Here is a 23,406-nt window from a genome sequence, read left to right on the forward strand (position 1 = left end):
TTTTTTTAATGGAGTCTCACTCTGTTGCCCAGGCTGGAGTGCAATGGTGCAATCTCAGCTCACTGCAACCTCTATCTGCTGGGTCAAGCGATTCTCTTGCCTCAGCCTCCTGAGTAGCTGGGACTACAGGCACGCACTGCCACTCTGGCTAATTTTTTTTCTTTACAATATTTTTAGTAGAGATGGGGTTTTACCGTGTTGGCCAGACTGGTCTTGAACTCCTGATCTCAGGTGATCCACTTGCCTTGGCCTACCAAAGTGCTGGGATTATAGGCATGAGCCACCATGTCCAGCAAGATGATTGCTTTTGTCTTACACAGTTGTGGTCTTATGTTACTAGAATTTTCTAATAAATTAAACCATACTTGTATTATCTAAATAAGCTTGTCATGAACATATATATTTTTCAAATATATAAGTCTTCAGCTCTTCAGGAGGCCGAAATGACATAACACATTTTATCATTAAGAAAGTCTAGGCCGGGTGAGGTGGCTCATGCCTGTAATCCCAGCACTTTGGGAGGCCGAGGCAGGTGGATCATGAGGTCAGGAGTTTGAGACCAGCCTGGGCAACACAGTGAAACCTCGTTTCTACTAAAATACAAAAAATTAGCTGGGCATGATGCCAGACACCTGTAATCCCAGCTACTCAGGAGGCTGAAGCAGGAGAATCACTTGAATCCAGGAGTCGGAAGTTGCAGTGAGCCAAGATCGCGTCACGGTACTGCACTCCAGCCTGGGCGACAGAGCAAGACTCTGTCTCCAAAAAAAAAAAAAGTTTGTGAACCACAGGACAAGAGCTGGCAGGCTCCAGCTTGTTCTACAGACAGCCCAGAGCCCAGAAGCTTCAGGAAGCAGCAGCAGTTTCATGGCTGTTCTCTAAACAGAGATCGAGATTTCTTAAAAGACAAGGCAAGGGAAACAGTGGCGTGGAAATGATCGGAGCATCTGGGCACATTTGAAATAAGGGGTTGGTGAGGAAGGGCTGGGCCATCCCATGTGGGGATAGGGGGCAGAGTCTGAATAGGGGTAGGCAGCTGCGACTGGGGAGGCCACACAGAGAAATGCAGGCTTCTGGGCTGACCACGTGGGCTTGAATCCTGCCTCTGCCGCAGCATGGCCAGTTTTTCTCCTCTCCACTTCCCCACTCAGGTTGGGGGCAAATAGTCAAGATATCAAATTAAACGTGCTCTTCGTCCCGAAGACCCCATCTGGTGGACAATACCACCAGCACCCCCACCAGCCTCCCAGCCAGAGCCTGGGCACCCCGTGATGCCTCCCTCCTGGGGGACTGAGCGTTGAGGATGGACCCCGTCTGAGTCATGGTCCGTGACCAGCCTGCTCCATCAGGGAGGTGATCATTCAGTGTTTATTGAACAATGAATACAGAAAGAGAGTGCACGGAGCACTCTGTGTGTGGAAAGTAGCCCTTCTGGAAAGAAAGAATATTCATGGTCCATGTGGTTTGAGTCTGTTAAGAACGACACTAAGGCACACGGCTGGTGACCTCTGGGTCACAGATGCGGGTGAGCTCATGGTGGAACTCCTTCTTCTCTGTAGGTTTCCAGGCTGCACACGGAGGTGAGGGCAGAAAGCTGGGCAGCCCGGTCCATCTCCCCACAGCTTCCTCCAGGGCAGGATCTCCACCCAGGCCCAGGCTGCCCATTCCTCTCCATCTCTGCCAGTCCGCCGCTCGGCTGCCACGACTCACACCAGAGGGATGGGGTAGGAGGCGCAGGCGGCCAGGCCACACATGTTCTTCCCACGCTCGATGAGGAAGTACCTGGGCAGAGAGAGGAGCTGAGGCCCGGCCGGTGGTCTCCTCACCACAGGCCTTTCTAGAATGTTCTGCTGCTCACCAAGAGCTGACTCCAAGGATGAGACCCTCTGAATTTATTATAGAACAGCAGCATTCAGTTTATTTGACCAGCAGTAAATTGTTGACCTGACTTTGTGAATAATTCATTCTTCCCTCTCCTTGGCTGCTAAATGAATGATCCATACCCCTCTTTTCCCGAAAATTTACCGAGGGCCCCTTCTTAGCCTGGCTGGGCTCTCACACAGCTATTTAACCACTAGGATCCCGAGGGAACATGTAAGCTCTCCTTTTCAGATGAGGATATGGTCCGGGAGGACAGGACAGAGGCATGGCCACATAGACACCCAGGCGGCACATGCCAGCCTTTTCTCCTAGGAGGAGGGGCTGTCCCTGTTCAGGAGTACATTTGTTGCCTTGATTTCTCAAAGACGGATCCTCCCAGACACCGACTTCGTGCTAACAGAGTTCAGAGTTCTCAGCTGTTTTCCCAGCAGCGATTACAGATCCTTCTGAGGCAGCCGGCCTCCTGCCCTCCCTGCAGCCGTCCTGAAGACCTGGGGCTCTGTGAGGGCTGCGAATGGGGGCTTGGAGATGCGGAGGCTGCGCTCACACGCTCCCTTTCCCCACGGCCTGGGCTATGCCCGGCTGAGCAGCTTGTCTGTCGAAGCCGTAACTTTGAGGTGGAAGAGACGGGCCTCCAGGCCTCAGCAGTGTCCCCCTCCCTGCAGTGAGACCTGGGAGCTGCTTACCCGTTCATTCCCCACTCAGGACCCCAAGAGTTTTTCACGATCCAATAAGGGATCCCGTCTTCTTCTCCATACCCAACAGCCAGTACTGCGTGGTTAACTTTATCTGGAGTTTTATGGCAGGAAGTACTGGAAAACAAAATTAAAAACGAGGCGATCCTAGGGGAGGGATAAAGGCATGACGGTCCCATCCAATGCCTCTTCAAATGCTTCAGAGCAGTGTTCCCCACGGGGGGCCAGGGAGGCCTGTAAGGTGGTGATTTAATCACCAGGAGAGAATTCTTTTCTTTTTTATTTATTTTTTGAGATGGAGTCTCACTCTATCGCCTAGGGTGGAGTGCAATGGTGCAGCTGGGGTGGGGCTGCAGGGTGTAATGGCAGATAAGCGTGAAGAAAGGGGGAGGACCAGATCATGAGGGTCCCCGCCAGGCTCGGACCCGGGGACAGCAGGGACGCTGCTGTATTTAAAGGTTGGCGTGGCAAGAGGAGGGTTTCAGAAGGCAGATGGCTCCCAGTGGAGGCTGGACCAGTGTGTGGGGGCGTTGGGGGCCCGAGGACAATGGTGGCTGGGGCGGAGCCTCAGGGAGGGAGCAGAGGGCACAGACCTGAGCAGTGTTAATGGGCAGGCTGATGAAGGGAGGGAAATGGGGCTAAGAGGTGCGGGTGAGCTTGGTTTCTCTGAAGAAGCCTGGCTGACTCTTCCAGCACAGGACCCTGCTGCGTGAGGCTGCTACGCTCTCCTCCCTATTTTACGTCTTCAAATTTCTGAACACGGGTTTTCTTTTTCTTTTTTTTTGAGACAGAGCTTCCCTCTGTCCCCAAGGCTGGCGTGCAGGGGCTCGATCTTGGCTCACTGCCACCTCCTCCTCCCGAGCTCAAGCAATTCCTGTGTTTCAGCCTCCCTAGTAGCGGGGATTACAGGCATGCACCACCACGCCCGGCTATATGGTTTTTGTAATTTTAGTAGAGAAGGAGTTTAGTCATGTTGACCAGGTTGGTCTCAAACTCCTGGCCACAAGGGATCTGCCTGCCTCGGCCTCCCAAAGTGCTGGGATTACAGGCATGAGCCACCACACCTGGCCTGAACATGGTTTTTATTTTATTTTTATGTTTATTTTTTTGAGACAGACTTTTGCTCTTTGCCCAGGCTGGAGTGCAATGGTACAATCTCTGCTACTGCAACCTTGGTCCCCCAGGTTCAAGCAAATCTCCTGCCTCAGCCTCCTGAGCAGCTGGGATTACAGGCATGTCCCAGCACGCCCGGCTAATTTTGTATTTTTAGTAGAGATGGGGTTTCTCTATGTTGGTCAGGCTGGTCTCGAACTCCTGACCTCAGGTGACCCACCCGCCTCAGCCTCCCAAAGTGCTGGGATTACAGGCATGCGCCACCGCGCCCGGCCTGAATATGGGTTTTTTAAAACTGGAGGCAGCTCTTCTGTGAAGCAGCACAGAGCTTCACATTTTGGCCCTAGCTATAACTAGCCAGGTGGCTTGGGTCTGTTGTAACCCTTCTGAACTTCCCTCTCCTTTGCCATGAGAAGAGGCCGTGGTTCCTGGCCCTTGGGGCTGTGTGAGGATTAACTGAGGGGTGTGTAAAATGCCCAGCGCCTGGCAGGTGTCACGAGGGGTCTGACACCCAGGAGTCTAGGCTTCGATAAGTCTCACGAGAGGGGTGTGAGGAGGCCCACCCAGCCCCTCCCCACTGTCCCTCCTGGCTCCTGGGACCCCGGCTCACCTGGAGTAGATGCCCCGTTTATACATCATGAAGTCGTGTGTCACCTCGAAGGCAAAGCTCACGGGGTTGTAGAGGGCCACGGCCTCCACCATCGCATCCTCGTCATACTGTGGAGACAAGATCCGCCTGTCACCCCTGCTCCCTTCACAGCACAGACTTTTGCCTCCAGCAAGGGGCTAGAGGCCCAGAGTGGCGCAGATGGCCAGAACGAGCTCCCCTGCGGCTTCCCTCCATTCCCGTCTTCGGCTCAGTTTGTCTGGCCATCTCTCGTTCCTCTGCCCAACTCTGCTCCTAGGAAACCCTGTACCCTCTGGGACAGGGACCATGATGTTCAGCGTGGACTCTCTCATTCCATCATTCCCTGAGGCTCTCTCCTGGGCCAGCAGCTCTCAGGGGTGCAGAGATGGGCGTGATGTCCCTACTGCCACCCCAGGACTCCCTGCACCCACAAACCCAGTCTACAAAGCCGTGCTGGTAGAACGTGGGGGTAATAAACCATGGACAGGTAGGTCACAGATGGCTGTGGGAACAAGAGAAGACCCAGCCAAGGGCTGTTGCCTTCTGAGTAGGTCCTGTCCCCTCCAAGTGGGAAGGAAGGTGGCAGGAAGTCGGTAGCTTCCTGGAGGCTGCAGCTTTGAAATGAGCTCAGAGGCCAGGTGACAGTAGCAGTTAGAACCCCATGCGGAACCTTAAAAAACCCCCAAGTCCAGGCTGCGCCCCAGACCGACTACAACATTGTCGGCAGGGCGGGTCCCAGGCATCGGCACTTTTTAGAGCTTCTGGGATGGGGCGGCTGGGTTAGGGTGCGCTAACGCAGAGACCTCTAGGAGTGGAAATGAGGGTGGAAGTTACCTGCACTGAGGCCAGGGCCCTGCTGAAGGGAAACAGGTGCTGGAGGAAGGGACGCCCAGCCTCCCTCAGTCCTGCCTCCCTGGAGGGGTGGACAGAGACTCAGCTGTAAAGCAAGCAGCTGCCTGGCAGGGGACTGCCTTCCTTCCTGGCCCGTGGACGAGGCCTCGTGGGCCCGACAGGTCGGGGCATATCTGAGACACGGAGGGCACAGAGGCTGGCCCGGCACAGGGGTGACGCCTGCTGCAGACAGGTGGCACATTTCCTGCCACTTCTGGCCTTCAGAGCCCTGCAGCTGTCACCAATGAGGCCCTCTCTCCTGGGGACCACGCAAAGGGATACCTCTGAGCCCCGAGTTCCCCTCTCAGTGAGATATCATGGCCCAGAGCAGCCAGCCTGAGTGACAGCAGCTACATTCTGAAGACGGTGACATCCTGAGTGCAGGTGTGGGCTGTATGTTGTCAAGGCGCTGAGCCCTGGTTCTAGAATGACATACTCTTAGTTCAAATCTGGCATCCACTTCCCAGCTCTGTGGCCTTGGGCGTGTTACTGAACCACTCGGAGCCTCTGTCTCCTCATCTATCAAATGAGGTAATAAACATACTCATCTAGGGCCAGCACGGGTCTAGGTTGATGGTTGGTACAGTGCCTGGAAGTACTCCACCAAGTTAAGCTGGTACTGCTGAGAGCTTGGTACATGCTTCCACTAAATGGCAGCTGCTGTCATTACATATATAGCGCGTTTGTGAAGTGCACATATATTTGTGGGCACACACGCAACCTGAGGGCTATGCCTCCGCTCCGCACACACACCCTCCCACACTTGCACACATGCGCACTGGAGTCCTGAGGGCGCTCACTCACGTTCCAGTTCTCTCTGGGACAAGCAGGCTGAGACTACCACTTCCCTGTTCATGTGAGGTCCATGTGACTGCGCTTGTTTTGGCTTTAGAGCTGCGGCGTCAGTTACCATTCTGTTTCTCTCTAGTCCTGGCGAGAGGCCAACGGCACCGAGCACACACCACCCTCCCTAAGCTGTGCAGGGGTGCAGGAGTGCCACACCCCCTTTGGCTGTTGTCAGCCACTCAGATTGGGTGTGGCTGTTACTGCAGCAGGGCCTGGCTCATCCTGAGTGACATACACGCAGCAGGTCTTGAACTCCTGGCTTCAAGTGATCTGCCCACCTGTCTTGTGGGACAAGACAGATTGTCCTCAGTCTCACATGCGCTGTGTCAAGCACGTGCTCATGACATCTTCCGCAAGATGTCAACAATTGCTTGCATTTTACAGGCAAGAAAATAGAAGGGAGGTGTATGCGGAGCTGGAGTTTGGAACCAGAGACCTGCCACTCGGAGCCACGGTTTCCTCATCTATCAGATGAGGCAATAATGATACTAATCGCCTAGGGCCAGTCTGCACTCTCCCTCCCATCGCCCGCCTTGCCACCGTTACGGCGACTGAGATCCAGTGATGACCTGAACTCGTCAACCATGGGACGTGCTGCCAGAGGGCTGCCCTGCTGGGCCCGCTGGCCATCTGACAGTGTGACAGCGACCTCCTCATCACAACGCATTCCCTATCCCAGAGAGGGATCAGCACTCACGATTGTGATGTTGGCGACATCCTTGACAAAGCCGATGGCCTTTCCGGGCTGGAACTTGCAGTCACTGTCCTGTTGAGGATGCAAAGGGCATGAAATAGAGGTGAGGGACCTGAAGTCTCAGCGTCCCCTTGCAGTTCAATAACATTAACTAAGCAAAACAAGACGTGCAAGGGCCTGGGGGGTGGGATCATGTCAGAGAGAATTAGAGCATCCTTGTCTTCAAGGAGCTCAGGGTCTGGTGGCAGGTGGTCCTGTGCTGGCTTTGGCAGAGGTGGGCACACAGGGTGTGTGGTGGGAGCCTGGGGAGGGGCCTGACCCAGCCTGAGGAAACTCTCTCAGAAGTGAAGGCTGAGTCAGAGCCTGTGTGGCAGGGGAGTGGTGACAGTCCCAGCCCAGCAAACAACGCTGGCGAGAGGCAGGTGCAGGGGTAAGGTCACAAGGAGGGAAGCGCAGCCCTTCCAAGGCAGGAGAGGGACGAGGGACAGGACTGGTGTTCAGGGATGAGCATGAGGCCTGTGGGTGAGGCAGGGGAGTAAGGGAGATGGGACAGGGACACTGGTGCAGAGTCTGGGCTTTCTCCTGAAGGCTGCGTGGAGCCTCTGCAGCGTTCTGATCACGGCAGGAGCTGGGTCTGAGAGGCCTGGGAAGGGCACCCTCCATGGAGTAGAAAAGCCCAGGTCTGAGTGGTCAGCAACACGGATGGGCTAAAGGCGCTGTGTGGGGTCTGTGGGCTCCGCAGGCTGGCAGCAGGGAGGGCCGGGAGGGGACCGGCCCCACAGGACTGTGGGCACCCAGGAGATTCCAAGGGACGCAGTGCAAGGGGAAATGGGGAGGGGCAACGGTGCTCGGCTGTGGCTAGGCTGGGTGGAGGTGATGGCGGGGAGGTCCAGCAGCCTTGGGAGGGTGAAGGCCAGGGGTGGGCCCCAAGAGGGTCCTTAGTGCAAGAGGCCGACTGCACAGACAGAGGGGAGAGGCCAGAGGATGGCGCTCACGGCAGGAGGGAGAGGAGCCAGGAAGGTGGGGAGGGAGGGGTCCTGAGAAGGCCGGCTCAGGAAGGAGAGAGAAGGTGCCACAGAGCGGGCATGGGGTGAGGTGATGAGAGGCCCCTGGGCTGGTGAGAACAGTGGGCTCGGGTAGGTGGACGAGGGAAGGAAGAATGTGGATGGCACAGACAACCGTGAGAATTCTGGCAGAAGGGAGGTGGGGGGAGAAGGGATGTCTTCCAAGGCTGGGAGGGAGTGAACTAGGTGCGCTGTGTGTCGGGAAGACAGAGCGGAGGCTGCCAGGAGTTACCTTGCCCTGGTAGGGGTAGGTGTCTTCACCCATGATTCCCTTGTTGTACAGGATGTACTCGAAAGCCTGGCTGGGGAGACCCCTGCAAGAAGGACACACCGCTGAGCCCACCTGGGGTCGCTCTGATAGAGGCGGGGCCTGCGGGGGCTGGCATGGGTGAGATGTCTGCCCTGGCAGGCTGGGGCTTGGTTGGGCAGGTCCCAGTGGCAGAGGGGGTCTCTGAGAGGCCTTGGGATAAGACTCAGCAAACTCAGGGGAGGCCACCGGAGTCCAAGGAGCAGCCCAAATGTGCCTCAGTGGGACAGGGACCCCTCAAGGCCAGCTGCCCTGTCAGGAGCGCACAGCCCCACACCAAGGTCAACAGCATCAGCCAGGGCACTGTCATTGCCATGGCCACGCCCCCTGGGCAGGTGCTTCCCAGCCGCGACTCCCTGACCCCGTATGTCGATCCCGTGGGGTGGATGCTGTCATTTGCTGAGGCAAAGAGGCCCAGGGCCACAGAGCCAAAGCTAGGAAGTGGTTACAAAGGTGGGTCTTTGTCTACCTCACATGGCCTCCCCGAATAAATAAAAACTCCGCAGCTGCCCAGCAATCCCCGTCCCTGCTGTTTCTCTCCATAGCATTCAGCACCGTCTGACCTAGCCTAGCCTTGACCGTAGTCTGTCTGAGCCTGGCAGAATGTGCGCTCCTTGAGTTCTGCTGAGCGTTGTACACCAGTGCTTACACACTGCGCGTGCTTCATGACATTTGTTGCATGAATGAGAAAAGGAAGTACTGTCCTGAACCAAAGCAGACTGCTTTGAAGAACAGGCTGGGTGCAGTGGCTCATGCCTGTAATGCTAACACACTGGAAGGCCGAGGCGGGTGCATCACCTGTCAGGAGCTTGAGACCAGCCTGGCCAAATGGTGAAACCCCGTCTCTACTGAAAATACTAGCTGGGTGTGGGCACAGGCCTGTGGTCCCAGCTACCCAGGAGGCTGAGGCAGGAGAATCACTTGAGCACAGGAGGCGGAGGCTGCAGTGAGCCAAGATCGCGTCACTGCACTCCAGCCTGGGGACAGAGCGAGACTCCATCTCAAAAAAAAAAAGAAAAAACAGTGGGACCTCAGAGTGCCAAAATGTCAGATTCTTGTTATGGGTGGGGTTTCTAAGCTGTGGAGAGGAAAGGGACACTGAGCAGGCTGTGACTTCACCCCGGGCCCCCAGGACTCATTCCCCCACAGCACAGCTCCCTGCAGGAGGAGGAAGAACCGGCTCAGAGGGGCTGGCCTGGAAGAGGGATGGTCCCCAGGGAGGTGGCGGGAGCCAGGCAGGGCGCCCCAGGGCTTTATGCACACCACGTGCCAGGTGAGCAAACACCGCAGAACTGTCCCAGAGCTCTGCATGAAGGGAGCGCTGGGGTCACCACAGAAACGTCGGCAAACTCCTGGCAGCCTGCTTAGAGTGGGCCAGGAAAGCGGGCCCAGGTGAGGACCAGCCCTGATCCACGGTCGCCTCCTGCTCGCAGGTTGCGACGAGCTAGGGAGGCTTGAACTTCAGCGAGTTCATCGAAAAGCCAACCCTGCCTCCGCGTGTGGACCTCGGGTTTGGGGGATGACAGGTAATGGTGCTGCTCCCTCTGTTAATCCCGTTGGCCACTCTTTCAGAGGCCTTGGTGGCGGGTGAGGCTGACCTCGCTGTGGAGTGAGAGCCAGGTGAGACAGTGGAGAGCGGACAGAGGCCTGGGCTCGGGGTCCAGCCCTGCCCTGTCCTGGCTGAGACCTGGCCATGTGAGGTGACTGCGCCTGTGCAACAGAGGCCGTGGTGCCACCGCCCGGGGCAGTGGTGGGCGTGTATCTGTGGCAGAGCCGGCACACACTGGGTCCTGTCGAAGCGATCCGTGGGAAATGTGGAGAGGTTCTGGGCCCCTCCTAGTCAGGGACATACCCCTGGCAGCCGTGATTGTTGAAGTCCTGGGCGCAGTCCACCAGCTGCTGCTCGGCCTGGGAGAAGGACACACCGGTGAGCTGCGGGCTGAGAAGCCATCGAGGCTTTGGCACAAGGCACTGAGCCTCCCCGGCTGAGCCACATCTGCGGCCCCATCAGTGCTATGTCAAGGTGACCAGATTATAAACTCCCCAAGGGCAGGGACAGTTGCTATAGGTCCTGCAGTGCCAGCCCAGCAGCCGGCACGTGTTGGGAGGGGTTCAGGAAGCAGGGGCAGCCAGGGAAGGTGAGGGGGGCAAAGGCTGCTGGGTCCGAGCCCCTGGCCTGTAGGTATGCCCACACGAGCAGAGTGTGAGGTCACACGGCGGTGTATAGGATGGGGGAGACAGGCCCAGCCAGAGACCCTGCCCCCACCTGTCCTCAACCCAGGGCCCTTATGGCCTCACCACACCTGCTGTGCACTCTCCCTCCTTCCTACACAGAGGCGGGGACTAGGCCAGTTCTTTTGGATGCCTCAGCCCTCTCTCGCGGGCGAGGGGATGGATGCATAGGTCCCGGCTCTTCCCTCATGAAGACGACTGGGGCTGCTGGGAAGGGCGTAGCTCCTAGACAGATACCCACCAGGCAGGGGCCGCCTTTCTGAATCCCTACTCAGGGAAGGCTCCAGGCTGTCAAGCTAAGGACCACCCAGATCCACCTGGGAATGGGCCCTTGAGCTGGTGCCTTAATAAACTCAGATCCCTCCCGGGGAAGCATCATTTGAAATTATTAGGCCAGATGTCCACAAGGCTGGCGCATCTGGGTCCGCCTGAAACAGTGCCCGTAGCCAGTGCCCCAGGGAGACCAACAGCTCAGGCCTGCCCTGCAGCAGGCTGGGTGTCCTCTGCAGGGGCGGCCCACGTGCTGATTTCTTACCAAGGACAGCATCTTCCCAGTTGCAATGGCGATCGCAGACTCCAGGGCCCCCGTGGTGGAGAAAGTCCAGCAACTGCCGCAGGCACCCTGGAAAGGCCAGGGGAGGGCAGAAGACGTGAGTGACAGGGACACCGTGAGACAGCGCTGCCAGAGCCCCAGAGTCCCCATGTTCCTTGACAGTTTACAAAGCCCTATTCCAAATCTGTGCGTTCTGAGCCTCACAAGCCCTGAGAGGCTTGCAAAGGAGCAGAAGCAGCAGGCGGCCTCTGACCAGCGCCTGTGGACTCCCAGTCCCTGCCCCTTGGTGGCCAATCCCCACCGTCCTGCGAGGGCCTGATCGCCCACCCCATTCTGCATCTTTTGGCCCTCCTCCTGCTCGATCTTCAGCTGGCTCCTGTTCTCCCCACTGTTCGCTGCGGAAGGATGCCCCAAAGTTCCGTTTGTAGAATCTTTTCTCTCCTTTCCACCTCCAATCTCATTCTGTCCACAGTCCTGCTAAACTAACAGCTCCCCCAACCCCAGCCTCAGTGCTGACCTCCACTCAGCCTCAGACATTCAACTCACTGCCAGACGACGCCACTCAGACAGCCCTGATACCCCAGACTCTGGGGGACCCGCCCCGTCCACCTTCTGATAGTTCATTGCTGCTGCCCAGCCCCCTTATTCACAACACCTCCAGAATAAGATGAGGGACAGGGGTTGGGGCTGTAGCCGGCCTGCCTGGGTCACATCCCAGCTCTGCCATACACCAGGTGGGTGACCTGCGCCAGTCACTTCCCCTCTTGAAGCCTTGACTTCATCGCTTGCAAAGTGGGAATGGCCAGGGCTGGTGATGGTGGGGCATTCGCAGCGTTAGGTCAGGTCCTGCTGATCAGCAGTCCCCTGGGGGCACAGTGCTGGCGGCTGCTGTTAGGATTTCTCTCAGGCTCATCTCTTTGCTCCCCTGTCTGGATCAGTCTTCCATCTTATACTTGTGAAAAGTCTCCAGGCCCCCTTCCTGCCTCCCATATCATCACCCCAGGTTCATGCTGACCTCCCCCGGTCTCTTCCTTCACATCCCTCTCCAGCCAGGGAGAGGAGGGGGTCGGTCTGGTGAGACCACGCCCACTGCTGAAGGAGACAGGTGGGTTGAGCCTCGGGCGCTGGGCTTGGGGAAGGGACCTGGTTTTAAGTCTCTGTCGTCACTTACTGACCTTGGACCTCAGGCAAACCTCCTTTCCTCTCAGGCTCCCCCTCCATCAAGACAGAAACTCTCAACGGGGGGTGCTGAGCGGCTGGACGCTGTAGAGGCTGCTGTCCGTCCCTGTCCCCACACAGCGGCCACAGTAAGAGATGGCACACATCTGCGACAGGAAGCACCTCATGCCACCCCCACCCAGCCGGCTTGGTCCTGCCTGATGGCCCGGGAGCAGTTAATAGGAGGCCCTGGAGAATTCTTGCCAGACCTCCCCTTCCCACCTGTCCAGTGTGAGCCGGTTGAGGTTCCCACCCTTACTATGAACTGAACTGTCCTGTGGTTCTCAGAGGGCCTAAAAGGAGCCCTAGGGTCACAGGGGCAAAGGCAGCCTCCTGCCCCGCCTCCTGCTGCAAGGGGAGTTTGCTTTGCCTCCTGGGTGCTAGTTAAATATCCAACACTTGGCAGGCTCCAGGAACGCTGCGAGCCTGGGAGGATTTAAAGCTGTGCTGTGCGGCTTTTTAGAAAGTGAAAAAACATTTCTTATGGAGAATTTCGATGGAAAGCCAGGAGTTTCCAGGAAGGAAACCTTCCCCTCATATTTCCTGGACTCCAGAGGTCCGCGTTTTTCTGAAGAAGGCCGAGACACAGTCACTGCTGGGGAGGGAGGGGCCGCAGCAGGCAGGAAGAACAGCGGGGGGGGGCAGGGTCCAGACTCTCCAGGACAGGCCTGCTGAGACCCTCCAGCTCCCCCATGGAGGAAGGCGGGGCCTCTCACCTTGCCAAGCCCACTGTGCCCTGCAGGGGTGCTGTGCCCCACAGCGCAGGCCGTGGATGCCAGCCTCTGTTCTGAGAAGCTTGTGATGCAGGAGACTTGGACTAATCAGAGGGCGGCGGCCACCCAGCGCAGGGGCTGGACCCTGGTGGCTCCGAGAGGATGGAGGCGGCAAGAGGAGATGCATGGGGTTCTCGGATTGGCAACATGGGGAACAGGATGTTTTGGGTGGCTCTGTGGGAGAGACCTGGGATTTCCCCATACCCCAGATTTTCTCAGTGGGGAAATCTAGGGTATGGGGAAATAAACTCTCAAGGGAGGGGGGGTGCTGGAAGGATCGGCGACCACTTTAGCCTAATAAAGGGGAGCTTTTGCATCCTCCAGAGCGGCTCAGAGAACTGGCGACCTCCCCAGCCTTTCAAAGGAAGAGGGCTGGAAGGAGGCGGAGGGAAAACAGGCAGGGAGGTGCTTGCCGTGGTTCTGTGGACCTTTTGAGTGGCCCTTCCTGGTGTATTGTCTGGGAGTGTGGCTGTTTTCGGGAAGAGGATGGAGATCGCCAGGCATACCTGATTTTTCACGGGTGAGACAAAATTTCCCTTTTTCCGCCAGTCCATGGAAGGTGGATAGGGACCAGTACCTCGGAGGTAGTTACTTTTGGTGGCTGAGCAATTCTGGAACAACCAAACACATTATTTTCAGGAAAAAAACCAAAACCAAAACTAAAAACCTTTCTGACAGCAAGAAGAACTGTATAAAGATGGAAACTCTGCCGGGTGCGGCGGCTCAAGCCTGTAATCCCAGCACTTTGGGAGGCCAACGCGGGTGGATCACGAGGTCAAGAGATCGAGACCATCCTGGTCAACATGGTGAAACCCCGTCTCTACTAAAAATACAAAAAATTAGCTGGGCATGGTGGCGCGTGCCTGTAGTCCCAGCTACTCAGGAGGCTGAGGCAGGAGAATTGCCTGAACCCAGGAGGCGGAGGTTGCGGTGAGCCGAGATCGCGCCATTGCACTCCAGCCTGGGTAACAAGAGCAAAACTCTGTGTCAAAAAAAAAAAAAGGATGGAAACTCCAAGAGAGAATGAGGAAGGCCGATGCTGTCAGAGCCTTCCTTCTCCTGTCTGTGAGTCCCAAATGCTAAATGGTATGTCCCCTTGAGGGTCCAGAGCATTAGGACACGGTAGACAGAAGTAGCAAATAAAAATACAGCTCACCTGGTTAAATGTGAATTTCAGGTAAACAATGAATAACTTTGTAGTGTACGTACATCCTGTGCAATATTGAGAATATACTTATGCTAAAGAATTACTTGTTGTTTATCTGAAATTCATTTTTAACTGAGCATCTATATTTTAATCAGGTAGATCTAAGTTAAGGGTCCACATTGCTAATGACATGGGCCTGGACTGAGGGACTGCTGAGAGCTGACTCCTCTGGTTCCTCCAACGAATCCGGGGACACCCTCAGCTGCATTTGGGGGATGGGACTGAATCTGCCTAGAACAGAGCAGGCACCAAATTTATTCCAAAGATTTCAGTAAAAAGATTCAGATTTGGTTGCAATGAATTATACCTACCTGAGGTTCTGACCAAAGGTACTTGTGTTTTATTTCAGCAAAGCTCATGTCTGAAAATTGGTTCACTGCCACTGAAAAAAGAGAAGGAGAAAATAAAACCAAAAACAGAGACAGTTAGTGACTCACTAATGAAGAAATAAGAAACAATGATGAAACCTCCTGTTTACCTGTGTCCTATTTAGAACCACTGCAACTCATCTCCTTTAAATTTCTGTATTTAATATAATTCAGTACACTGAGGTCAGCCCTCACGGTGCTTCTAAAACATCTGGGGAGCTTCTCAATGGTATAGATGTCTGGGCCGTACTCCAGAGATGCCAATACAGTTGGTCTCGGGTGGGGCCTGGGCACTCACTTTTTTAGATACTCCCCTGGTGAGTCTGGTGGATGGCTAGGTAAAGAGCCATTTCACCAGTGCCGGGGCCTTCCTGCCTGCTGCCTAATTCGGTCTCCACATGGTCCCAGGAGGGGGTGTGTAATCATGTTTGCCTTTTTTTCTTTTCTTTTTTTTTTTAAAGACTGAGTCTTGGTGTGTCTCCAAGGCTGGAGTTGCAGTGGTGCGATCTCAGCTCACTGTAACCTCTGCCTCTCAGTTTCAAGCGATTCTCCTGTCTCATCCTCCTGAGAAGCTGGGATTACAGGTGACCGCAACCATGCCTGGCTAAGTTTTGTATTTTTAGTAGAGATGGGGTTTCATCATGCTGGTCAGGCTTGTCTTGAATTCCTGACCTCAAGTGTTTCACCCACCTCGGCCTCACAAAGTGCTGGGATTACCAGTGTGAGCCACCGCACCCGGCCTCATTTCTGCTTTACTGCCTATGTTAGCATACCTGAAGGTCACATGCTAGGACTGGGCAGAAATGAGGTTCACGCCCATTTCCTTCCAGCTCATGCTTGATGCCTATATTCCTGATTTAGTCAATTACCAACATTTCTCAGAGTCCTCAGCAAATACGCTGGACGTGTGTGTGGGTTTCTAGTGAAATTAATTCAGAGTGAAAGCAGATGTTCCCAGGGGCTGCTCGCTCATGGGCTCAGAGCACGTGTCTGAAGAGGCCCTATCCCCTGCAACAATGCAAAGACACAGCTTGGCTTTTAGGCTGAACCCCCAGATGGCAGGAATCGGACAGGGGTTTCTACAGAGCCTCTTGTAAACTTCACAACTACCCACAGGAGTATCGGCATTGTCCCAAATTTATAATCCCACATTACACAGGGAGTGACAGTGGAGCCACAATCAGAGGTCAGCCAAACACAGCTTCAGAGCCCAGGCTTCGGCTCCCTTCACCCACAAGCCCCCAGTGGCCCTTTCATGGGCTGGGTCAGTAACTGACTAGCTTCCAGGAAGGAAGGCGTGCACGTACTTTTAAATGTGTGATTCCCGTTGTTGTGAGCGTTTATCTTCCTCCAGTTGCTGGCAAATGTCTGCAGCCTGTGCTGGTACTCCTCCTCCCGGCTGTATGTCTTATGGTGCTAAAACAAAACCGGCGGCAGCAAGTCAGGGAACAGGCTGCGGCTCCCTAGAGGGAGGCTTTTTTGTTTTCATAAGAGGAAGGATCAAAGTTTTCTTTCTGCTGTGATTCTCAGGCCAAATCTGTGTTAATGGGTTAACAAATCTGTGTGAAGCACTGCCCTTCGTCTCTGCTGAGAAATTTGGGAAGTTACAAAGTAATCCTGTCTTCAGGGACCTGTGGCCAGAATGAAGATCATACAGCTGCCTGGAAGTCAGCTCACGGTCCAAGAGGAACTGGTGAACAGACCTGGCACATGCAGGGCACTCCTGGACGCCACTGCTGGCGCTGGGCCAAGTTTATGGCAGAAATCCCCATTTTCCAAAAGCACATGCATTGGTGTTCTCCAACTGACTTTGTGACCAGGACACAATGTGCTTTGTTTTTTTTATTTTAATTTTTTAAATTTATTTTTTATTTATTTTTATTTTTATCATTTTTTTTCTCCTTTCTTTCTTTCTAAAGAAGGCTGTGGGGGCGCTTCAGTTTTTTTTTAAAAAAATGTGTATAATATTTTTATTCACATAGGTATACTTTTTCCGGTACATGCAATATTTCGATACATTCACATAATGTGTAATTATCAAATCAAGGTAATTGGGATATCCACCACTTTAAACATTTCTTTATGCTGAGAGCATTCAAATGATTCTCTACTAGCTATTTAGAAATACACAATAAATTATTGCTCACTACAGTCAAATCTACTGATTTGTTGGACATCAGGTCTCATTTCTTCTATCTAGTTATTTCTGGGCCGGGCGCGATGGCTCACATCTATAATCCCGGCAGTCTTTGGGAGACTGAGGCAGGTGCATCACCTGAGGTCAGGAGTTCAAGACCAGCCTGGCCAACATGGCAAAACCCCATCTCTACTAAAAATACAAAAATTAGCTGGCCATGTGGTAGGTGCCTGTAATCCCCGCTACTTTGGAGGCTGAGGCACAGAATCACTTGAGCCTGGGAGGCAGAGGTTACAGTGAGCTGAGATTGCGCCATTTTACTCCAGCCTGGGCAACAAGAGTGAAACTCCGTCTCAAAAAAAAAGGTTAAAAAAAAATTTTTGTTCTCATGAATCAGTTTATCTTCAACCCCCCTTCCCTCCCCAGTCTAGCCTCTGTAGTCCTTCTTCTACTCTTTCTCCACGAGATCCTCTGTTTTAGCTTCCACATATGAATGAGAACATGCATATTTCACTTAACATAATGACCTCCAGCTCCATTCATGTTGCTGCAAATGACAGAATTTCCTTCTTTTTTACGGCTAATTTTCTATTGTATATATACACCGTGTCTGCTTTACCTGTTGATAGGCACATAGGTTGATTCGATATCTCAGCTATTGTGACTATGTCTTCGATAAACACGAGGGTGCAGATATCTCTCCATTATACTAATTTCCTTTCTTTTGGATATATACTCAGTAGCAGGCTTGCTGGGTCATATGGTAGTCTGTTTTTAGTTTTTGGTGGAACTTCCATACTGTTCTTTACAGTGGCTGTACTAATTTACATTCTCCACAATGTGCTTTGAATACAAAATATAGAAATGAATCCCAGGGCTTGAAAGGCTGCCAGCCAGCTTCATCGCCTGGGACCGCTTTTTGGAAGGAGTTTACTTAATTGTATGTTTCCCAGTGTTTGGCCAATTCAGTGTCTAGAACAACCCCACTAGGCAAAGCTGGAAATTCCCTCTTTCATTGTCTAAATGTGGTACAGTGTGGTTTAATAACAGGAAACTTTGTGAAATGAAAAAGTTCAGAAAGAAGAAGTTGAGCACTGACCTTCGCCATCCATGACTTGAAGTGAAACTTCTCTATAAAAAGAAAACAAAAATTAGTTCTGGGCGTATCACAGTCACGTTGAGTCTAGAGCAAAGCAGGCCACTTTAGAGCTGATTTGCATTTCAAAAACTGGGCTAAATTTTAAACACCAAAAATGGTGTTATATAATGCGGAACGCAAAAAGAAACCCCAACTCTTCCTGGTATCTTACCTCAAATTAATGTGAAAAACTACATACTATTAATCAATGGTGTTAAAAGTCAGGATGGTGGTTATGCCTACTGGGTGGGGCACAGAAAGAGATTCTGGCTTATGTTCTGTTTCTTCATCTGGGGACTGGTTACCCGAGTGTGTTTAGATTGTGAAAAGTGGTGGAAATGCATACTCAATAATTTGTGCCCTTTTCTGTATGATGCTGTATTTCAGTAAGAAGTTAATTTAAAAACCTACTGCTGGACACAGAGGCTCATGCCTATAATCCCAGCACCTTGGGAGGCCCACATGGGTGGATCGCCTGAGGTCAGGAGTTCAAGACCAACCTGGCCAACATAGAGAAATCTCGTGTCTACTAACAACACAAAAAATCAGCTGAGCATCTGTAATGCCAGCTACTTGGGAGGCTAAGGCAGGAGAATCACTTGAACCCGGGAGGTGCAGTGAGCCAAGATTGTGCCATTGCACTCCAGCCTGGGCAACAAGAGCAAAACGCCATCTCAAAAAAAAAAAAAAAGGGGGCCAGGCGCGGTGGCTCACACCTGTAATCCCAGCACTCTGGGAGGCCAAAGCGGGTAGATCACGAGGTCAAGAAATCGAGACCATCCTGGCCAACACGGTGAAACCCCATGTCTACTAAAAATATACAAAAATTAGCCGGGCGTGGTGGCACACGCCTGTGGTCCCAGCTACTCAGGAGGCTGAGGCGGAAGAATCGCTTGAACCCAGGAGGCGGAGGCTGCAGTGAGCCAAGATTGCGCCACTGCACTCCAGCCTGGTGACAGAGCAAGACTCTGTCTCAAAAAAAAAAAAAAAAAAAAAACCTATCTACTTCAAGGGCTAGCATTTTTTTTTCCTTAAAGGGGTAGGTAGTAAATATTTCAGGCTTTGCAGTCTATATAGTCTCTGCCACAACTACTGAACTCTGCCCCTGTGGCTCAAAAGCAGCCACAGAGAGTGTGAACATTAATGGGTAGGACTGTGTTCCCGCGAGACTTCACAAAAACAAAACCTCACATGTACCCCCCAAATATGTACAGATATTATGTATCAAAAACATAATAGAACATACAAGACAAAGGAAAAACTTTAGAAAGCAGGCCAGCCAGCTGTTTTTGGATTCCTGCCATATTTCTCCACGTATGTTCTTATCTAAACATTTCATTTTTTCCTTTTCTTTTTTTAAATTTAAAATTTTTAAACATTTTTTAAATTTTTTAAGACAGGGTTTCACCATGTTAGTCAGGCTGGTCTTGAACTCCTGACCTCAGGTGATCCGCCTGCCTTGGCCTCCAAAGTGCTTGGATTACAGGTGTGAGCCACCACGCCCGGCCTAAACATTTCATCTTAAATTTGAACGCCTCCAAAGACATATTCCAACTTACAAATATTGAGATTTAAACGTAAGGCCTGGCACTGTGGCCCAAGCCTATAATCTCAGCACTTCGAGAGGCTGAGGTAGACGAATCCCTTGAGATTGAGACCAGCTGGGGAAACAGAGTGAGATCTCCTCTCTACAAAAAAATAAAAAAATTAGGCGGTAGGATTGCTTGAGCCCAGGAGGTTGAGGTTGCAATGAGCTGTGATAGGGCCACTGCATGCCCACCTGTGTGACAGGAGACTTTGTCTCAAAAAAAAAAAGAAAAAATCGAACAATAAGATTGTTATATCATTCTTTTAAAGCCAGCCAGTGGAACAGTGGAATCTAAATACCAAGATGATTTGATATACACCATCAATAACTTGAACAAACTTCTCTGTAAAGAGTCAGATATTTAGGCCAGGTGCAGTGGCTCACGCCTATAATCACAGCACTTTGGGAAGCCAAGTGGGGCGAATCACCTGAGGTCAGGAGTTCAAAGCCAGCCTGGCCAACATGGCAAAACCCTGTCTCTACGAAAAATACAAAAATTAGCTGAGGGTGGAGGCGGGCACTTGTAATAGCAGTTACTTGGGAGGCTGAGACAGAAGAATCGCTTGAACCTGGGAGGTGGAGGTTGCAGTGAGCCGAGATTGCGCCATTGCACTCCAGCATGGCGACAGAGCGAAACTCCAACTCAAAAATACAAAACAAAACAGAATCAAATGTTTTACAGAGCTTCTTTTTCTCCTTCAACACCTGTCTCCATCCCCACCTGGCAGCATATTATCCCAATTTTATCCTAATTTTTTTTTTTTTTGAGACCAGAGTCTTGCTCTGTCGCCATGCTGGAGTGCAGTGGCACGATCTCAGCCCATTGCAACCTCCGCCTCCTGGGTTCAAGCGATTCTTCTGCCTCAGCCTCCCGAGTAGCTGGGACCACAGGTGTGTGCCACCATGCCCAGCTAATTTTTGTATTTTTAGTAGAGATGGGGTTTCACCATGTTGGCCAGGATGGTCTCGATCTCTTGACCTCGTGATCCTCAGCCTCCCAAAGTGCTGGGATTACAGGTGTGAGCCACCACGCCCAGCCAATTTTATCCTAATTTTTATGCTTGATCACTTTTCCATTCTTCTCTGTAACAATAAAAAGTATAAATTTAAATGATTTTTACTACCTGTGACCCATATCTGTAACTATTATAAAAATTTATTATGGATTGAGTTATCCATAATTATTATTAGTGTCCCAACTGATTAAAACATTTTAAATGTATTATACATTATGAAAAACAATTGTTAAACATCAAAAATAAAATCGTATCAGAAATGTATCTCTTACGGAGATAAACAGGACTCTACTACTCATCCCCCGCAATGGATTTATATTTTCAGGAGTGAATATTGTTTGAGGAAAGGGTCAGTATAATTCTGGTCTTATTTTTGTTTCTTATAGGTCAAAGCGCTGGGAAACCCTACTCAAAGAGGCAGCTGGAAATGGAGGCAGTTTTCAAGAGCAATGCCGTTTAATTCTTTGCGTTCCTTTCTGTGCATCCAATTCCATGGTGCTCTATCACTCAACATGCTTTCTTTCTTTCTTCCTTTTTTTTTTTTTTTTTTTGACAGAGTTTCGCTCTGTTGCCAAGTGCCAGGCTGGAGTGCAATGGCACAACCTCCGCCTCCCAGGTTCAAGCAATTCTCCTACCTCAGCCTCCCAAGTAGCTGGGATTACAGGTGCGTGCCACCACGACCAACTAATTTTTTTTTGTATTTTTTAGTAGAGAAGGGGTTTCACCATGTTGGCCAGGATGGTCTCGATCTCCCGACCTTGTGATCCACCCACCTCGGCCTCCCAAAGTTCTGGAATTATAGGCGTGAGCCACTGCACCCAGCCCTTTCTTCCTTTTTATTATTTTTTTTGAGATGGAGTCTGGCTTTGTCGCCCAGGCTGGAGGGCAGTGGTGCAATATTGGCTCACTGCAACCTCCACCTCCCAGGTTCAAGCAATTCTCCTGCCTCAGCCGCCTGAGTAGCTGGGATTACAGGTGCTCACCACTACATCTGGCTAATTTTTGTATTTTTAGTAGAGACGGGGTTTCACCATGTTGGTCAGGCTGGTCTCGAACTCCTGACCTCAGGCGATCCCTTGCCTCAGCCTCCTAAAGTGCTGGGATTATAGGCGTGAGCCACCACACCCAGCTGTTCCTATTGTTTTTATACCCATGGGTTCAGGTTCAGATTGAATGAAAGGAAAGAGGTCCCCCCTTGCCTTCAGGGGCTATCTCCCAGTTTTAGCAAAGAGGGCATTTGGAAATACAAGGTCTGTAAATGGATTCCCAGAACACTCTCTGTGCCAGCATCACTTGGAATATCTTTGTGTTCCACCAAGGACCCACACCTCCAGTGTGAAGATCACTACCACACAGCATTTATATCTCCTTTTCTGGGTCTTGAACCTGGTCCAGAGACCAACCTATGGCCAATTTCCCAGGGGAAAAAATGCATATTTCCCCAACATGGGTCCCTTTAAGGTTTCAGGGGATTCCAAACCTTGATTAAGGGCCCTACTGCAGCTGAAGGCTTTAGAGGAGGACAGTCTTCAACTCAGGACAAGGGTTGTTTGCCTCTAGGAAGATTATTCTGGGGCCAGAATAATCTGCTGGTGAACGGTGCCCTACCCTCGAATAGATCCATTTCAGTCTCGTTAGGACTTTTGAAAGCGCCATGATGTATGCCCTGCCTGGATTAGAGCAGGTGACAGGAAACTACAGTATTCCCTTTTTTTTTTTTTTTGATGGAGTCTTACTCTGTCACCCACACACCCAGGCTGGAGTGATTCCAACTCCTGTTTTCAAGAGATTCTTCTGCCTCAGCCTCCCAAGTAGCCGGGACTAGAGGTGTGCGCCACCACGCCCAGGTAATTTTTGTATTTTATTAGAAACGGGGTTTCAACATGTTGGCCAGGATGGTCTGGGTCTCCTGACCTCGTGATCCACCCTCCTCGGTCTCCCAAAGTGCTGGGATTACAGGCGTGAGCCACTGTGCCTTACAGAAAAAGCTTGCCAAACCCTACTCTGGAATTCAGACAGCTTCTCGGTGCCAGCCTGCTCCACACAGCCCGCTTGTGGGGGCGGAGTTTTCCTTAGGCGGGAACTGACTTGGAGCTGGAGGCCCACTGAGGTTTACAAGGCTGGGGGGCTTTCTTTTATAAGCAGGTGGGAAGGAATGAGGCAACCCTCTGCCTGAGATTGATTCAGCCTCAGTGATCTTTGTCCCATGCCCTGAGCCTCTCGCTGGAGGAAAGCCCTGTCCCGTTCCTCCAGGGCTCAGGGCACCCCCTCCCTAGGTTCTGGACTCCTCTGCGAAGAGGGCAGGTGGTCTTTAAGTTCAGAGCCTGTGGGCTGAGGCTGGGACCAGGGGCTGCAGGAAAGGAGGGGGCAGTAGGGAAGAGCAGGCTCCTTGCCTTCAGCCGGGGGAGGTGCCTGAGCCCGGCCAGCAGGCAGGGCGCAAGGGCAGCAGGAAGCTGCAGTCACGGCCGACTGGCCAACAAGGGAGTCCTGGGGCTCCGCCTGACAGCATGGGCCCTGGGGTGCGGGAAAAGCACCGCTGGTCTCGGGGCTTTCCTTGGTGCGGTTGCCCAGGGATCTGCTCCTCCAAACAGGCAGCCCGCTGTGCAGATGGGACCCCACGACACTACGGGGATCCCCTGGTTGCCCAGTCCCGGGGAAGCTGCTAGGAAGGCTGGGAAGTCCCTGCGCAGCTCTGGGACAATCGGAGTCCGTGTGCACTCAGCGGAGGGCGGACGGAGTGCGGGCTCCTCCGGTATTCCAGGCTAGGGCGCCGCCCGGACACTCGCCCGTGCTCCTCCGGGCCCGCCTGCCGCCCCGCTCCCAGACCCCCTGCCCCGCCAGCGCGCAGAGCCCCGGCCTCCGCCGGGGAAAGCTCCGCCCGGTTCCCCGGGGCCCAGGGCGCCCCCCCGCGTACCTAAGGAGTTCACCGACAGCTCGGCGGCGCCGCGGGCCGGGGCTCCCAGGAGACAGGCCCCGGCGCAGAGCAGCGGCAGCGCGGCCCACATCCCGTCGGCAGCGGAGGGACTCTGGCGCCCGGGACTGGCGGAGGTGGCGGCA

At 52.9% G+C, this 23,406-nt stretch overlaps 1 protein-coding gene across 1 annotated transcript; it reads right to left on the reverse strand.

The window, feature by feature from the left end:
- Nucleotides 1–1,341: 1,341 nt before the first annotated feature.
- Nucleotides 1,342–23,400, reverse strand: CTSH (cathepsin H). The gene is made up of 12 exons (XM_017521261.1): nucleotides 23,264–23,400; nucleotides 17,707–17,738; nucleotides 15,778–15,886; nucleotides 14,414–14,484; nucleotides 13,402–13,506; nucleotides 10,887–10,973; nucleotides 9,972–10,027; nucleotides 8,045–8,126; nucleotides 6,752–6,820; nucleotides 4,300–4,406; nucleotides 2,568–2,693; nucleotides 1,342–1,782 (listed from the first exon to the last, which is right to left on the reverse strand). The coding sequence occupies exons 1-12, from the start codon at nucleotides 23,352–23,354 to the stop codon at nucleotides 1,707–1,709; spliced, it is 1,011 nt and encodes a 336-aa protein (XP_017376750.1). The 5' UTR covers nucleotides 23,355–23,400; the 3' UTR covers nucleotides 1,342–1,706.
- Nucleotides 23,401–23,406: the final 6 nt, after the last annotated feature.

The sequence above is a fragment of the Cebus imitator genome, unplaced genomic scaffold (assembly GCF_001604975.1).
Source record: "Cebus imitator isolate Cc_AM_T3 unplaced genomic scaffold, Cebus_imitator-1.0 Scaffold1015, whole genome shotgun sequence".
NCBI classification, from domain to species: Eukaryota; Metazoa; Chordata; class Mammalia; order Primates; family Cebidae; genus Cebus; species Cebus imitator.

Coding starts and splice junctions, on each gene's coding strand:
- CTSH (XM_017521261.1), bottom strand. CDS start 23,354: ATGTGGGCCGCGCTGCCGCTGCTCTGCGCCGGGGCCTGTCTCCTGGGA. Junction 17,739..23,263: donor GCTGTCGGTGAACTCCTTAG/GTACGCGGGGGG, acceptor TTCTTTTTATAG/AGAAGTTTCACTTCAAGTCA. Junction 15,887..17,706: donor TCAAGTCATGGATGGCGAAG/GTCAGTGCTCAA, acceptor GTTTTGTTTTAG/CACCATAAGACATACAGCCG.